This window comes from Episyrphus balteatus, chromosome 2, assembly GCF_945859705.1.
Source record: "Episyrphus balteatus chromosome 2, idEpiBalt1.1, whole genome shotgun sequence".
NCBI classification, from domain to species: Eukaryota; Metazoa; Arthropoda; class Insecta; order Diptera; family Syrphidae; genus Episyrphus; species Episyrphus balteatus.
In genome coordinates this window covers 83170202-83188607 of record NC_079135.1, presented here as the reverse complement: position 1 = coordinate 83188607, position 18406 = coordinate 83170202, and the positions used below count along the sequence as shown (strand labels likewise).

Below are 18406 nucleotides of genomic sequence, written 5' to 3'. Positions count from 1 at the left end.
GCGTAAGGTTCTGTGAATTTAATGATGAATGGTTGAATATTAAGTAAATGGATGTATTAAGACAATTATGGGACAGAGAATTTCCTTTAACACACAATTCATTGTGCTTTCATAACTTTGGTTTTGAATGATGACAAGAATTTTCTTTAAATTTTCAACATTTCAACATTGTGTTATTGAAATTGATGAAAATAAAATAAATAAAAAAAAATAAAATAAAGAAAGAGAGTAAAATTTTAGAAAAAACTTATTTTTTAAATAAAAGTTAGTCAGAATAAGCCTCGAAAGTTTTGAAGTTGAAACGAAAACATATTTAAGGAACTGACAAGCCCGGGAATAGGTACATGGCAAAGTTCAGACCAGTGTGCAGGGAAATTCTGTACACTTCCAATTGAAGGCAGCAGAAACAACAAATTAAAAAATAAGACAACAAAATTTTAGACAAGAACATTTTCATGTTTCATACTTTTAAGAGTGTAATTTGGGAGGAGCGTTTTTATTTTAAGTATTTTGAAATTACATACATTTCGTGATAAAGTATTTTCAGAGCTAGAGTGGCTAGAGTGGCTTATACAAAAAAAAAAATTGGTTCTGACGTTTGTCTATAGAGGCCGCCATGATTTTATGTGATAAAACATAGCTATTAACTTGCGGAGAAGAAAGACGCTTACAATGATACCTCATTTATCAAATTACGATTAGCAGCTTAGGAGCTATGATGCCATAGATGAACGTACATTTGTTCATACACATACATACAGGTCAAACACAAACCTCCTTTTGGCTAAATACTGAATTAAGAACAACATTATATTTTTGACGTGATAACGTCTTATAAATCGATGAACTATGGCAGCATCCATAAAAAAAAGACGCCATTTTCTCCTGTTCCACCTGAAATTTTAAACTGTGCGGCAAAAATTTCAATTAAAAATAAACTATTGGAGATACAAAAATTTGCTATACCTACTTTATTTGAAAGATAATAACGTAAGGTTAAAATTTTATCATTTAATAGGGTAAATAGGGTTAAAACAAAATTACAAAAGAAATAGCTATTTTCTAAACGCAACGTTATAGAAAGTTGAATTTTTAATCGGTAGATAAATTTACTCTAAGGCTGACAATAGTATTGAAAAAAAATCTAAAAAAAAAATTCAAAATCAAGATATAAATGGTTTTTTTTTTAAACTAAAATATGACAAATTTGACAAATTAGTGGTTTGAGGTAGAGGAATTTTTTTTTGACAATTTGAATAATGTCATTTAAAACATAATACAAAAAAGATTATGGGTTGTTCAAAAAATCCCAAACGTATAGAGCATATAGTTTTGTGCGCATGCATGTGCAAATAAATTGCACGACTGGGGTCGCACGTACTTGCTCTTATGCTTAAAGTAACTATAATGTTAAAACTTTTTATTCAAGAAATTTAAAATTCGATATTTTGAAGAAATTTCATAAGTAGTATAAAAAAATTAAATCTGTTTTTATAATTAATAAAACTCCGTTTTAAAATATCTTAAAAAAAAAAAACAAATATGCCATTTTATTTCTCGTATAAAAAGGTATTTTTAGAAAAAAAATTTTGAAAATTGTAGGAGCCGTTTTTTAAAAAAATAATTTTTTATATATATAAAATTTTTTTAACATTTTTCAAAAAAAAAGTTGGTATGCCATTTTGAAGAAATAATTAATTTACACATAAAAACTAAATTTCAAAATTTTTCATTGATCCGTTTTCAAAAAATTGATTTTTCAAAAAAAAATTTTGAAATATTTTTTAAAAAACCAAAAATGCGTTTTTTGAAAATTTTCTAAAATTTTAATATTATCTTTACTTCAGACTTTTGTATAAAAATTTTCATTTAAATCGGGTTAATTTTGTACGAGATATTCAGAAACGAAAAAAACCGTTCTATGACAGGTACCGTTAATAACGGTACAAAAAATATTTTTTTTTTATTTAAAAAGTTGGCCCTTATGTGTAGTATTACACACAAAAATTTTAATCAAAATCGTTAGAGCCGTTTTTGAAAAAAATTAACTTTTCTATTTCCGTTATATGGCAGGTACCGTTAGTTTTGGTCATAAAAAAAAATTTCAATTTCCCCTCTAGGGAATCACCAAAAACTGCTAACTACCAAGTTTGAAGAAAATCACTTCACTCGTTTAGGCTGCAGCTCCAGATAGAGACAGACGGACAGACAGACAGACAGACAGACAGACAGACAGACAGACAGACAGACAGACAGACAGACAGAAAGAATTGCCGGACCCACTTTTTTGGCATTCTCCATCATCGTAATGTCATGTAAAATTGTTATCTCGAGTTCGATTTTTTTTACGAATCCTAAACTTGCCCTATAGTACCTATATCGCAAGTAAAAATTGGTACTCTTAAATGATTTTTGACCGAATAACGAGAAAATCCAGTTTCTTAGTGCAAAGTTTATTGACCGTTTTTAACTGTTTTCTATTTTTATCTTTTTTTCTTCAACAGATAGCTAAATGAATGAAATTTGCAGTGTAGTTAGAGATAATAGACAGACCTATGTTCACAATTTTGAGATAACGCTAACATAAAGTTCTATTTTCCAACATGTTCTTTCTTTTTGGCTTTATAAATTCTTATTAATTTAATTTTAGATAAATTCAGGACATGCAATTTGTTTATATTTAAGTCTCTTCATTTCATAAAAAAGCGGTATTTTTTAACAAAAAAATATAAATAACTTTATTAATTACAGCGATACAAAAAAAAAGCAAAAAAAAGTTGTATAGCAGAGTTGTAGAGAATTTCAAGGTGAATAATCTTTTATCGGAAATAAAATTGTCATTTTTTCCGTTTTTTTTTTACTTATATGGCTTGTAACTTTTTTAATATTCAGAATATCGAAAAAGTGTTCTTGACATAAAAAACGTAAAATTTGATTGCCTACGTTTTCTGTATGTACAACTTTTATGTAGGTTAAATAGAAATCGAGATATTTAACAAAAACTTAAATCCAAGATGGCGGCCGAAAGGTGAATTTCGAGAGTGCGAAAAATCAGGGTAATAATATTTAGCCAATGCTCTATCGAATGAGCAAAAAAAATTTGGGGGTGGTACAAACAGCTGGGTCGCCCATATATGAACATCATAAATGCACTGGACTAAACCGTCTCTACAGACAACCACTTTTTTTTTTTTTTGTTTTAGACAAGTTTTTAATCATGGACCTGAATTTAGAATCGCAAGTTATAGACTTCAATCTTTTAGATTTTCAAAAGCTATGGTATTTAATCATATTCCTTTTGACATTCACTTTAAAACCATCACTTTTTCATTCGTTACTTTTTCGTTGAGAATTTTTTTCCCAAAATTGGATAACCAAATTTCTTCTTGATGAAATTCTAGGAAAGAGCATAGTCCAATTTCCAATAAGAAAATGACATTACCTTATCCAATTTTTGTAAAACTGTCCAATGCCTGCACCCAGTTAACCAATAATTTTGTTCGGCACTTTTTTCTTAGCCTATCACAAAAAATTAAAAAAAAAAAAAAAAAAAAGAGTGTGTGTACACATGTACACGCGACTGAAGTTATACTTCTCATTCAGTATATGTAAATGAATTTCATTTGATATTTTTAACTTCTATTATTAAATTAATTAATCCACAATTCGTTTTTTTAACATTTTTATCAAGTGAACAATAAATTAATTCTTTCATCCTCCTTGCGTCCATGTAGTTTTCAATTTATTCTGTGAAATTTACTCATGTTGTGCGGTTCAGAACGTACTGTATATGGTTAACGAAAGTAAATGAATTGCTTATAAAATGTGCGATATGGTAATTTTATGAGAATTGTGTGTGCTTCAGCACTAGTAGTAGCAATATGGAACTTGCAGAGTTGCTACAAAGCTCAAAAGTGAGCTGAGCTAAGCTCACAGCTCAGCTCAAATTTTGAGCTAGCTCACTTTTGAGCTATGTACCATAGCTCAGCTCATTTGAGCTGAGCTGATGGTTGAACTGAGCTGTTGGGTGAGCTAAGGTAAAGTGAGCTGAACTGAGCTGTGATGGGTAAGAGGATACATTGATTTTTATTTAGAAAGTATAATGAAATATTAAGATATTTTAAACTTTTATAAAACACCATAGCTTAAGATGTTTGGTTCTAGTTATTAATGGAATTATTTTAACACATGGATATTTTTATAAATAAAACAGATAATTTTTCGTGATCTTTTCTCTTGGTTTTTTTAATAGTAAATATATTTCTATTTTTTTAGTAAAATATTTCTTTTTTTATCATAAAAAAAAAATTCCGGTACAATCCGGTTTTTCGACTTTTTTCAAAATTCCGAGAAAATCGCCTTTGAAAGTTGGGGTAAATTTTTTTTTCGAAAAATCCCCGTATCTTTGAACGCTCCTGGAAGCTAAACCGCTTGAGAGCAATTTTTGGGAGTGATGCCAAATGATAGCTTGTGTCATGGGCCTACGCTTTGCACATTGTCAGATTTTTAAAAAATCGCCTTTGATGTTAAACCGCCACATCATGCCTATTTTTTCAGAATCGTGCCTATTTTTTTTTTTACTTTTAAGTTCTCCCGGTTTGAGAACGCGTGGACCTACAGGGATGAGAGTTGTACCCAAATGTAGGTTAGAGTCCCCGCTACCTTTTGGCATCAAAAATTTTATTTCCATTTTCTTCTAAATTCCGCGATATAGGCGTTGGAACGCTTTGATTTAGAGACAGGGGAGTGGTGCCATATGAAAGGTTATATTCTCAGCTTCCCGATAGTGGTATAATCCGGTTTTTCGATTTTTTTCAAAATTCCGAGAAAATCGCGTTTGAAAGTTGGGGTAAAATTTTTTTTCGAAAAATCCCCGTATCTTTGAACGCTCCTGGAAGCTAAACCGCTTGAGAGCAATTTTTGGGAGTGATGCCAAATGATAGCTTGTGTCATGGGCCTACGCTTTGCACATTGTCAGATTTTTAAAAAATCGCCTTCCATGTTAAACCGCCACATCATGCCTATTTTTTCAGAATCGTGCCTATTTTTTTTTTACTTTTAAGTTCTCCCGGTTTGAGAACGCGTGGACCTACAGGGATGAGAGTTGTACCCAAATGTAGGTTAGAGTCCCCGCTACCTTTTGGCATCAAACATTTTTTTTTCATTTTCTTCAAAATACCGAGATATAGGCGTTGGAAGTTGGGGGCGCTCACTTTCAGCTCAGCTCAAATGAGCTGAGCTATGGTACCTAGCTCAAATTTGAGCTGAGCTGAAATGTGAGCTTTTTGCAACCCTGGCAACTTGCCACATGGAAATTACCACATGCAACTTGCCACATGCAACTTGCCACATGTAACTTGCCACATACAACTTGCCACAGGCAACTTGCCACACGCAACTTGCCACATACAGCTTGCCACACGCAACTTGCCACATACAACTTGCCACATGCAACTTGCCACATACAACTTGCCACATGAAACATGTAACTTGCAACGTGTTGTGTGTTTTATGTTTGCCGTACTGCGGAGTACTGCATTTTTAAATACTAAAGTACTGCCTACTCTAAAGGTGAAACTACAGCCCTGCTACCCAGGGTGATCGCGTCATAATCCCTTTGACATTCTTGTCAAAAAGTAAATTTTCATACCCACCCTCCCATAAGAAGTATAACTTCAAAAAAACCTAATCGATTGTCTCACAATCCTTAAACGTGTTCCAAATGGCGTAAGAATCGTTTCCCTTGTAATCTCTATAACACCGATATGGCATGGCCTTCAATGGATATTAGCTGGGAAAACGTTTCACTGTAAGAAAAACTCTTGCTTGCTTGCAACAGTCGTAGAGCTTATTCGAACTGTGAACATTTTTATCCAAATATACAACTGTGTGTGTCCAATTTTCATGGACGAAGGAATAATAGAGACTTTTAACCACCCTGGGATTTCGTGCGAATGCTACTCTGCATACATTTACCATCACAAAAAATATACGACGACTACGGCAGTGTTACTTTGTCGTCCTCAAAATCACGAACCGCCAGCGCTAACAAAATCGTAGATTCGTAAAAGGGATATGAGCTAGCAAAAGGGATAAAATTCTTCTATTGTCTTTTTTTTTTTTTTGGTTGCTGGCATCTCTATCACTTCGTCGTCATGTCGGTCGTCGTATATGGGGGGGTACGGAGGGTGGGGGTGGTTGACATTCACACATGAATAAGAATATAGAAATAGATATCTAGATACCTGCCTTAACTTGGTTGGAGCCGTTTTTTTTTTTTTGCCTATGGGACATAAAGAAGTGTCGTAGTTGAAAGGGAAAAGCGTTTGGGGAACTATGTTGTACCTACACATATATATTTGACGTAGAATGGAATTTAGGTTATTGGATTTTAAGAACGTTTCGATGGAGTATATGCATATTTGTGTGTGTGCGGGAATGTGTGCGACTCCATGGAGATAGGATATATTGCGAATCAGGCCGAATCTCATTTCGCACAGGCAGGCAGTGGGTGACATATTAATTTTAATAGCTGCATGGAATGATATATGTATGCGATAGAGGTAGAGATAGAAAGGATTCCGTATGTCATTGACCGAGTTCATTATTTTGTTCCAAAGAATGCATATTAATGTTTGTGAAATATATTTTTTTGGAATGAAAACGAATGAAAGAAATTTTTAGATTTTTTTATGGGTTTTGTAATAAATAAAATGTTCAATGGGGAATCAGATATCCTGACGGACTGAATTATTTTATTTTGATGTAAGTCAAAATAAAGCAAAGAAACAAAGCAATGTGTCAAAATAGCTATTTTCAAAAAGAGTTAAAACTTAAAAGATTTTTGAATCTCTATCTCTTTACTGCCTCACTTTGCAATATTTCTCACCACAAAAAAACACAAAGATAAGTCGACAGAGTGATCACAATGTAAATACCATCAACGATTACTTATACAATGTGTGTCATTATTATTGTATGTATTATCAAATTAGCAAGATGTATTCTTTTAGAGGCTCAAACGTTTTAAAAGAAGGTCCTGGGTATTAAAACGATTGATTTTACCGTTTAGAAGATATTCGTATCCAAACTCTAATGGCAACTGATTTCAATAGTTTTTTTATGACCAGTAACAAAAAATTTAAATAAAATTCGGTGAAAATCATTTGAGCAGTTAAAAAAATTGTTTTTGAAAAGAAAACAAAACACTTTCAAAACACTTCATCTGTTTTCACAAAATTGATTTTTCAAAAAAAAAATTAAAATTTTTTTAAAATAAAAAAAGACCAGTGCCGAAGCCTTCAAAAACATTAAAAAGTAAAAAAAATCATAGCAGAATGAAACCCATTGGAAAAGGAGGTGAATATGATAAAAATTAAAGGAAAAATAAATAAATTAAATAAAGTTCGGGAAGTGGGTGGGTTGAGTTTTTCATGGTAAAAAATGGTATATCTCGTTTTCCGGCAAAACTACCTATGGAAAAAGTTGTATGGCAAAGTTGTAGGTAATAAAAAGATCTATAACTTTTGTATCAACAATTTTTTCACATAACCTCAAAATTTAGGTGAAAAATTAAAAAAACCGAGTTTTTGGTTTTTTATTTTTATCTTTTTTTAAAAAAAAAGTTTTTTTCTACGAAATTTGGTGACAACTTACCTTATTATGTCTCAAATCTTATTAGCAAGCTAAGACAGAAATAGCCGGACGGAAGGAATTTTGATATCATTGTTGTGCTTTGTTTATTTTTCTTTCAGTTTTGTATTTTTAAGTGTGCATAAGTTGCCATTTATTAGAAGAAAAAAAAAAAAAGAATAAACAATATTTGCCCACGTTATGGAGCTCCGTGAAGCCAGAACTGCGACCTCAAAATTTTTAAACCCAATTAATCTAATTCATTTTTCCAACTAAAATTTTCGTTTGTCTACTCTTCATAAATTTTTAGTGCAATTTTTTTCTATACGAAGTCTGAACATAAATAAAAACAATTTTGATATTGACGTATAATATTTGGACTCGTTTGTCCACCTCGATTTCTTTAAACATACCAAAAATATAAAAAAAAATATCGTTAATTTTGATATTACAATCGTGTAATTTTCTGTTATTTAATGGTTGTCAATGATTAAACTAGAGGAAACTAAGAAAGTCACTGTGGTGTATGCGTAACTTTTGAAATTTAAGATTTTGTTTAGTGTAAAAAAAAAAAAAATAAATTAAAAAATTTCCTTTTTTCAAAAATGTTCTAAATTTTTTTTTTTACAATTTATACATATTTCAAAAATATGTCTGTAAATTTTTAATAAAATTTACTAATGCTTTGATGAAATATATGAACTTAAAAAATATGTCAATTTTTGAAAAAACGGCAACGCCATATTTCCGCTGTCCACATTTTTTGAGAAAAAATAAAAACGCAGTTATGTTAGAATCAATAAGTCTATTACGTGGACCAAATTTAATCAAAATAGTTTGAGATGTTTTCGAAAAAATTGCAATACCTCGAAAACGTTATATGGGAGATATGCGTTAAAAAGGAGATATTACAAAATCTAGTCTAGGGAATAACGTCTAAATCATCTGTACCAAGTTTCAAGCAAATCCATCCATCCGTTTAGGCCCTAGCTCGATGTACAGATGGACGCACAGACGCACGTACGCACAGACCGGCACGGACGGCATGATGAAAACCACTTTTTTGATCTACTCCATCATCGTAATGTTGGTTTTGATTAAAACCTCAAATTTTTTTTCTACACGAAACCAATACTTGCCCTATAGAGCAAGTAAAAATTACAATTATTGTTACATACGATATCCATTTCATTTCAAAAAATTGTTTTTTGGGTTTTTTTACAACAAAATAATATTTTGTATGAAAGTCTTTATAAAAAAATCGGATTTTGAATATTTCTTAAACGGAGGGTAGAAAATCTATGATTTTGGGAATGCATTAAAAAATCGAAGTGGACAAACGAATGAAATTGGTTTTAAAAGACTTTCTCAAAATTTTAGCGTCTTAGATTATTTTTCATTTTGTTTTCTCCGCCCAAGATTATGATGTTTGGCTTACAGGCCCTATCCTATTATAAAATTCATTGAATGGTAAAAGGTGACAGCTTCAATCATTTTATTTTCCAAATTTTTCTTTTAGTGAAATTTTGGTAATATATCTAGTTTTTGCACGACCGATATTTTTTTTTATTAATTCTTCGGTATTACTGTCTCACGTGATTTATTTCCTATAGTTTATAAAATTTTTTTTTTGCAAAAGAATTTTAACAGTATGTCATAAAAAAATTTACAGCGTGGTAGTACAGTTCTATAAAAAAATAAAAGTGTTCAGAAATCGATTACAAAGTTGATTTGTCAAATTCACACTCATTATAAAAAAAAACGCGAAGGCAAGTAAATTTCTGTGAATTCATTAAAAAAAAATTTTGGAATTAAATATTTTTATATTGTTGTTTTCGCTACTATCAGTGTTCCTTATCCCAGTCAATAAATTAATCCATTTTTAAGTAGAAAAAAAAAAATCACGCATCAATCAAATTAAAAATGCAAGGTAGGGAAACAATTTTTTTTTATTTAAATGAAATCCATCGAGTGTGTTAACTTCACAGACAAGTTCGAATTAATAGGGTTAAATGTTAGTATAATTTTGTATAAAAATCCTGAATTGCGGATTTCGATAAAATGATTAAAAAATAAATTGATTTTGCAAAATTTGATTTTATTGAAAAGTAGAATTGACATTATTTTGAAATTAAAAAAAAACAAAAAAAGGTTTCTTCGGATACCTAACCATTTTAACAAAATTTAATTATTTGCAATACAAATGTAGATACAAAGTCCTATTTTTATCGAATTCCAATCTATTTGTTATGTAAATATTCAAAAGAAAATAAATTAAATAAACTTTTTCTGAGAGTTTGGGAAAAATGAGCAACCATTTAAAACACAAAAAAAATCCATTTATTAATAGCATAAAAGACTCACCTGAATACATAAAAAGGACAAACAGAATCAGATAGCATTGAGCCATGTTGTGGTATTTGTCTCTGAAGTTCAATTATCGTCGTAATCCCATTTCTACCTGAAGTTCCGAAAATGAGTCCGTTCAACATTTGCACATGCTGTTTGGTTTTTGTCTTTAATTAAATATGCTTAATTTTTATTTTTAAATTTTATTTTCGTACTTCTATTTAATCATTTCGATTCTGTTGCTTTCAATTTATTGAAAGTATTTTACGAACGGTTAATTTTTTCCTCGGGTAATCCTTGGAATTAAATCGAAAGGACAATATATTCATAATTGTTGGTTGATAGTAGGAATAGTTCGAAAGTAGACTGGTTGTAAAAATCAGCAATAAAATGTTAATTGCTCATAATTTGGCTTGAATTGACAGATTTAATGAATTCCTTTATTGTTGATAATCAGGAATAAACTGGAAAATGTTGTATTTAGTTGCTTTTCCTGAAATTAAAGAATAGAAAAAAAGTTTAAGTTTAAGTCATATGTAATGTGAATGTGCGAATAAAATAAAATCAAAAACATCAACATGTTCATTCTGTCCTTAAATCCTGACAATAATTTATCATTTTTTCAAGGATAGCTATATTGCATTTTTTGCGAGATGAAAACAAACATCCTAGAGGCGACGAAAGCGACAGAAAAGTGAAAGAGCGAAAGACTACAAAAAGTGATTACAAAAAAAACCTGGATCTCGATTGCAGCTGTAATTTCTCAACTACGTTTTTAGTGTTGTGTCTGTCCCTGCTGGTACAATTTTTTTCAATGCTGGTTGGTGCTGATGCTGAGAGAGAGAATACACATATAAATATACAATCTGTTTACGAGTTCTGAGTTATGAGCTAGCTGGGGAACATTAATTTGGATATAACATGGCTTTACAAAAGTTTTATTTATTATCATTTGGGCAATTTTTTTTAAAGGTTTCTTGCTTAAGCATTTTGCATTTTTGAAAAGGAGAGTTGTCGTTTTATTTATATTTCAACTTTCGAATTTTGATTTGTTATTGAGCGTTTTCCCTGCCAGATGGAACATTATGAAATGTATCATTTTCAGAATTATTGTCATCTTGTACATATTTCAATTGGATATCAATAAAAATTAGCTCGTAATAATAAAAGAAAACGAAGCTATAAACAAAACGAGAAAAGCGACTGTCTTTCCGGTACAATCTCATTAAATTAATAGGATTTAAAACGAACCTCGTTTTTATGACGATGTATGTTGAAAAATATAAGATGAAATTCATTTTTTAAGAGAATTTACTAATAAATTTTATAATTTTAAAAATTATGATACATGATTTTAATTTAATACTCTCAATAATTCGTTCTTCAAATATAAAAAAAAAAAAACAATAACACTTTACACTTAATTGATTTCCAAAAAAAAGTAGGTACCTATGCAGTTTAATTTTTTAATTAATTTCTTTTATTAAGATGCACTTTTAGAAAAAAAGATATCAACATCGTTAAAGCCGTTTTTTTACTAATTTTTTATAAATAAGTTTTTGAAAAAAAAAAAAATTAAAACAATGCTGGTATGCAATTTCGGAGATAGTCAGAAATTTAAAAGAAGGTATATTAAAAATACCGTTAATAACGATTTTGGAAGAAAAAACTTTAAGGGCCGGTTTGTTCACACTCGATTATCTTTTAATCTAGGATTATTCCATACAAAAATCCTTGATTAAAAGATAATCGAGTGTGAACAAATCGGGGCTAAGAGTGATAGACCTTGTTTAAAAACTATTAACTGAATTTTAAATCAAAATCGTAGAAGCAATTTTTGTGAAAATTTAACTTTTCCAAAATTGGTATTTATGACAGGTACCGAAATATAATGTTTGATTGTTATCTCAATAGAACCTATATTGCAAGTAAAAATGACATATTTACATATTTTGGCCCAGGAACTTAAAAGATTTGTTAAATTTTCAAATTGATTTGTTGCAATTCTATGTGTTCTTAATTTTTATTCTAAATGGTTTCATCATTAAATGCTCTGAAGTAGACCGAATCATTTCTTTTATCCCGATTCTTGCACTGTCAGAGTCAGTGTGATTGGCAACGTCAAATATGAAATTATAATAGAAATTATGTAAGAATTTCTCAAAATAAGTAAAAATTTTATTAAAAAGTGGTTGTCTGTAAAGCCGGTTTACGGACGATGATTTTATGTGATAACGTCGTCAGAAAAAAGGTTATGTGCTTTTGTTTAAAATGAGTCATTTGAAGCGTTTACTTATTTCAAACAATCATAATTTACAAGAAAAAGCTAAAAAAAATACCTTTTTTATTTTCTCACTATATTAATTTTAAAAGCTTACAAAAAAATTATGCAATTTTAAAGCCAAGTATTTCTTCTTAAGAATAAAACCATTTTTAAATTTTTACAATGCGCAAAAAGTATAAAAATAATTTTTTGAAAACAATCATTTTCATCAAAAAGAGCAAAAAAAAACATGAATTTTTATCTTCTCACGTCATTAATTTCATTTTTTCTTAGCTCAAAATATATACATATATCGATCACGTCTATGAGACATCTACAAAAAGAGCTAGAATTTTTTGAACTCCATCAAATTTCATTAAAAAAAGCAAAAAAAACATTTATTTTTATGTCCTCACGCTATGGAATCAATTTTTTTGTTTGACAACCTATAAAACCATGTGAAAGCTTATTATTTCACCTTTCATATGACGTATCAATCTTATTTTAAAGATGCCTACAAGAAAAGTTAGAATTTTTTAAGGTCAACCATGTCGAATTTCCAGACTGAGATTACGGTACTTCCCACACTGCTGGCTTTTCGGGGGGGGCAACAATGCGTGATATACCAAATGAAAGGTAATTGTATCAGGATGTTCATAAAAGTTTAATAAAATTTCTATCTGCTCTTGGTCAAAAGTTATAACCTGTTGAATTCTAAAATTTTATTTTACCGTTATCTCAAAATTGTGTCTACGAAAATAAACTTCGCACACATATAGTCGTGGTCATGGCCTATCATTACTCCATATACTTTATTCCTTTATCTATTAAAAAAAAAGATAAAAATAAAAAACGATGAAAATTGGTTAAAAACGGTCAAAAAACGTGTTTTTAAAAAACTTGTTTCTTCCGTTATTCAGTCAAAATTCTTTAAACGATTCCAATTTTGTGCACATGTATACATTAGGCAAAAACCTACATGTTTTATAAGTTTGAGATTTTTTGAACTCTACAAAAAAAAAACTAAAAATCAAAAACTATCCAAAAATAGCCCTAAAAACAAAAAACAAGGTGTTTTTCAAAAATTAATATTTCGAAACGCAGAGTGTTGGAAAAAAATCCGTACCAGACGCCTAATTTTTTTTTCCCTCATGTACCTCATGTGTAGGTACCTGGCACCTTTAGAATTGTCAAAAAAAAATTCCCCTACCCAAAATCATCATTTTGTCATAGCCCCAACACGTGTACAACGTTCAAACAAAACGTTGTAGCTTAGTTTAAAAATATTTTAGATTTTTTTTCTTAAATGCAGTTAATCTAAAATTAGTTTTATCTATCTATAGCAAAAACAATCAACTCTCTACGACTTCGCGTTTATATTTTAGCCTAAACTTCATCTTCCCGTTTTACCCTATTAAATGACGGAATTTTTAAATTGGATTAAGCTTTAGGTAATTATCTTTCAAATAAGCTATAGAAGATTTTTGTACCCCAATAGTTTATTTTTAATTTTGAATTGAAATTTTTTGCCGCACTGCAAAAGTGCGAGAGTGGAACGGGAGAAAATGGCGTCACTTTTTTGTGGTGGCTGCCATGGTTCATCGATTTATAAGACGTTATCACGTCGAAATGTGTTGTTATTTTAAATTTTACCTTATCCCACAAGCATAAAAATCTACTCTCCAAGTCTTGATAAGAATTGATATATATATTTTTAAATCTTCTCTTAATTTTATAAAGGTCAAGTCGAAATTTTCTTCTTCTTTATCCGATGACTGTCATGATCACGATTGTGACCATAACTATTTTACTTTACTTCATCACCCCACAGTTCTCCAATTCAATCCGAAATAAAATATCAAAAAATATTCCAAAAATCCCACACGTTCTTAAAGGTGGGTGTAACTTACGTAGTTACTAACTGAATCCCAATAAAGTGTAGAACCCCCACACAAGCTTAACTTGCCATTTCCATAAAAAAGTCAGTAACAAAAGTTCCCGAATAAAAATCACAAACAATCATATAAATCATGTAAAGAAAAACCTCACTGTTAAATATTAACAAGGACAAACATTATTATATTATCCTTGTGAAAAAGTTATAAATTATGGAAATCTCGCACCAAGTGGCTTAAACTCATACTGTCTACAAAGAATCCATCCATCCAGCACTCCATGTGTTGGAGCATCTGTAGTGAAATATTAAAATTTTGATCACATCATCTTGGACATGCGTTTGGAATTTTTTTTTTTTTTGCAAAAATGTCCTTGGTTCTTGAGTTTCTCTCACTCCAAAAAGCTCATATTTCTTTTTGAAGCGCGTAGATCAAATATAAAATTGCCAGTGCAAATTCAAAGGAATAAAGACAAACAAAGACTGAAAGAATGAAATGCAAAAAAAAAAATAGAATGATTCAATGTCCCTCTTATAGTTTGGGAGGTTGTGTTGTAAAATTTGAAATTTTTTCTTGAACTTATTTGTATTTAAAATGTTTCATGCAAAATATTAAAATGGTCGACTTATAAATTTTAAAACTTTTCATTTCAAGCTTGTTTTTTTTTCAGGATCTTGGGATTGAGGATAAGGATATTTGTTTCAGAATTCGGAATTTGTTCGTACTTTAGATTTGAAGCATTTTGAGTTAGAAAAAGACAGTAATGTCAACATTGTAAGAAAAATTAAAAAAAAATCTTTAACATTATTTCAAGCGTTTTACAAAAAAAAACACCGAATAGGTAAAAGGTCCTCAATTGCAACTGTAACACCTAGATATTGCATGTCTAACAAGAACAAGTCACATACTTTCATTAATACTAAACGATATGCCTCTGGCAGGCAGGACTCTTTTCTACAAAATAAAAAAAAAGACAACGCAAGGAACTGTGTTGTTAAAGAATGTTGGATAGAAATGATAAAACAGACAACCCTCTTGCACAGTTGTCGTCATCGTCGTCGGCTGTCATGGAGATAGACAAACGGGATGTCCTAATCCCTTTCGTCAGAAATTTGCATTTCCTTTCTTTTTTTTTTTTGTTGTTGTTGTTCAGCAGAGAATCCTTGAATGACGGGGATGGATTATGGGCGGTTGGTTTTACTAAGGGTAAAATTTGTATACTAAAGTTATCCATATCACTCTACTCATAGCTAAAGGTGATATTGTTAGTTAGTCATATCCTATGGAAACTGGAAACTACAAAGCTACACATAAATAAAATTTTTGTATCTTCTGGCATTTTTCACATGCGTGTGTGTGTGTAGGTGTGGGTCTAATCTGGCTTGGTCAAGAGGATTTATTGTCGTCATTTATGTATGTATGTAGTTGAAATGCCATCAAAATGGGAAATTGTTTTTTTTTTTTTTTTGTTGGTTTTGTTTTTTTATTGCAATGTCTGATTGTAAAAGTTTGTAAAATTAGTTACGTCCACAGAAATAGGATTAGTAAGGTGACATATAAGTTTTTATTTTTATATGGATGATGTCAGAAAATTAAGGTTTCAAGTAACCAATACAAAATTAGTAGATTTGTTTTAAGGATTCTTTTATTGACTTTTCTTTTTAATAAATTGTTTCTTTTTTTTATCAAAATTGAGCCTTAATAAAATGTATAAAATATTTTAAGTACATTTAAATTAGAAGAAAAATATTGATATAGAAGAAATAAGTCACTAAAAAGTTCTGTAAATTGGTTCTTCATTACTTCTTTAATATATTTTTTACTTTTATTCCACATATTCGCGTGTGAAAAATGAAGTTATATGAACTATTGTTTTGTTGCGATATAGGTAATAGCATTCGTAAAAAAAAAGTTGAGATAACATTTTTCCATGACATTGCGATGATAGAGAATGCGAAAAAAGGGGGTCCCGGAAGTCCGTCTATCTGCCTTAACGGATGGATCGATTGATGTCAAACTTGGTATGTAGCGTTATTTGGTAACTCTCCGGAGGGATTTTTGGAATTAATTCTTTTGGACCAAAAATAACGGTATTTGTCATATAACGATTTTAGTAAACTTGAAATTTCTCGAAAACGGCTTTAACGATGTTGTTAAAAAAATTAAATGTAAGTTTAAGACAAGATCTACCTATCTATCAATTAAAAAAAAAAATTGAAAATCATTATTAACGATACCTGCCATAGAACCGTTTTTTTTTTTTTTTTTTTAATCCGATTTTCTTCGAAACTACTAATTCGATTTCAACGAAATTTTTTGTAATAATCATTTTTATCAAAAAAACAAAACCGACTTCCATGGATCAAAACTGTGTTGTATGGTTTTTCTCATAGTTTCTATAGCCAGAACTGAACGAAATAAGACCACACTGCAGCCACCAGCTTTCCAATACAAAAATAATCATCAAAATTGGTTCACTACGTCAAAAGTTATGAGGTAACAAACATAAAAAAAAAAACAGACGAAATGAATTTTTAATATAAACCAAAAATAAAATTTTGAAAAAATTAATTTTTGGATTTTTTAAAAAATTGTGAACATTTTTTTTTTTTTTTTTGAAAAATAAAATTTTTGAAAAACCGGGCATTTATTTTTTTTGAGATTTTCGTGTTAGATGTTGATTACTGATTTCTACAAAATGGAATACCAACTTAATTTTAAAACTTTTTTTCCAAAAATTCATTTATAAAAAATTAGTTTTTTTTTTTAAAACGGCTCTAACGATTTTGAAACTTTTTTTCTAAAAAGACTTCTTAATAAAACAAATGAAATTCTATACTTGTATTGGAGGGCAATTTGATGTCAGATGTTGTTTTATTATTTTGAAAAACGATTTTTGTGTTTATTTTTTTTTGTTTTTGTTTTATATACCTACAATAATTAGATTTCCTTAATTTCTGTATACAAAAAATTTTAAAATTCTAGTTGAACCCTAAGAGCAAGTTCGTGCGACCCATTCGCGCATTTTATTTTTATTTGTCATGGGACCTGTAGGTTAGATATTTCATTACATAACAAAAACCTTCAACCACTTTACCTAAGACAATTAACCCAGAATTGCTTTAGTTCAAGCCCTTTTAAGCAGTTGCATACCTATGTCAATCGTAAATGTTAAACAATTAAAAATATATGACAAAAAAGCCAGTCTGACCTTGTTCTAAGTATAACTGCAAAGGCCTAATTTACTTGCAATTTGTTACTTTATTAATTTATCATTAGGGAAGAATTAAATTTGTTAGAATAAAATGTACAATGCTTTCAAAAAGTTTAAGAAAAAAAAATCATCTTAAGGAACAAATAACATCAAGACAGTCCTTAAGGACAAAAGAAATGTTTCCTTTAGGTATGTTTGTATACGCAAATGAATCCTATTACACGAGGCCATAAGAAGAAAAACATTTCACAGCATTTACACGTTCACTATATTTGCAGTTGTTGGCCAGTTATAGTCTTTTTTTTAACAAAGAAATGTTTTGTTTCTTTTTTTGCTTTTATAGCCTTACAATTGACTTAACAAGATTCCCACAATAAAAGTTAGTTGTTGACAAAGTTGACTGGTCTTAATCAAAAGACTTGTTCCATACCATAGAGCCAGTATTTTTTTGAATGCCCATATCTACAAACATACTTATACAAGTAATAATAATAGATACAGTTTTTTCTTTCCCAGTTGAATGGTCTTAGCATAATGTCAGCAAAGATGAGATGCTTTAAAAAGAGAGCATTGCCTTCGTTTTCTTTTTTTATTTTTTTCTAACAGAAATGTATAATAAGAAACTTGTTTTTTTGAAGTGAAAACTTCTTTAGTATCGTAGTGATTTAAAACAAGATGAAACGAAAACGCGACACGACTTCAACTTGTTATAACTTTTTTGTTTTAATAGATAGATGAATGAAATTTGTACTGTAGATAGGTAATTAAATAAATTATCATTGTACAAAATTTCAATTAATTTCATATTCAAAATTCGGAGATAACGGTAAAAAGATGGTCTTTTCCAACACACGTTATATCTTTTGATCTAGTGCACATACAAATTTGATTTAACTTTAATACGCATGCTGATAACATAACCTTTTATTTTATATATCACACATAACGTTACGTTCTCTACAAGTTACACAATCTTAAATTGAAAAAAATTTAAAAATACCTCAAAACACCTGTGGTGATCTGTTGGCGATGACCAGCTACCAGTGTAGGTAG

The 18406-nt window shown here is 29.9% G+C and overlaps 1 protein-coding gene across 2 annotated transcripts in view; it reads right to left on the bottom strand.

Moving 5' to 3' along the window:
- The window catches only part of LOC129909845 (zwei Ig domain protein zig-8), a 430837-nt gene that overhangs the window by 184881 nt on the left and 227550 nt on the right, over positions 1 to 18406 (bottom strand). For both annotated transcript variants that reach the window (XM_055986959.1, XM_055986960.1), the window contains exon 3: positions 9997 to 10474. In XM_055986959.1, coding sequence (XP_055842934.1) covers positions 9997 to 10042 — 46 coding nt within the window. In that variant the 5' untranslated portion in view covers positions 10043 to 10474. The remainder of the gene's footprint in view (positions 1 to 9996; positions 10475 to 18406) is intronic.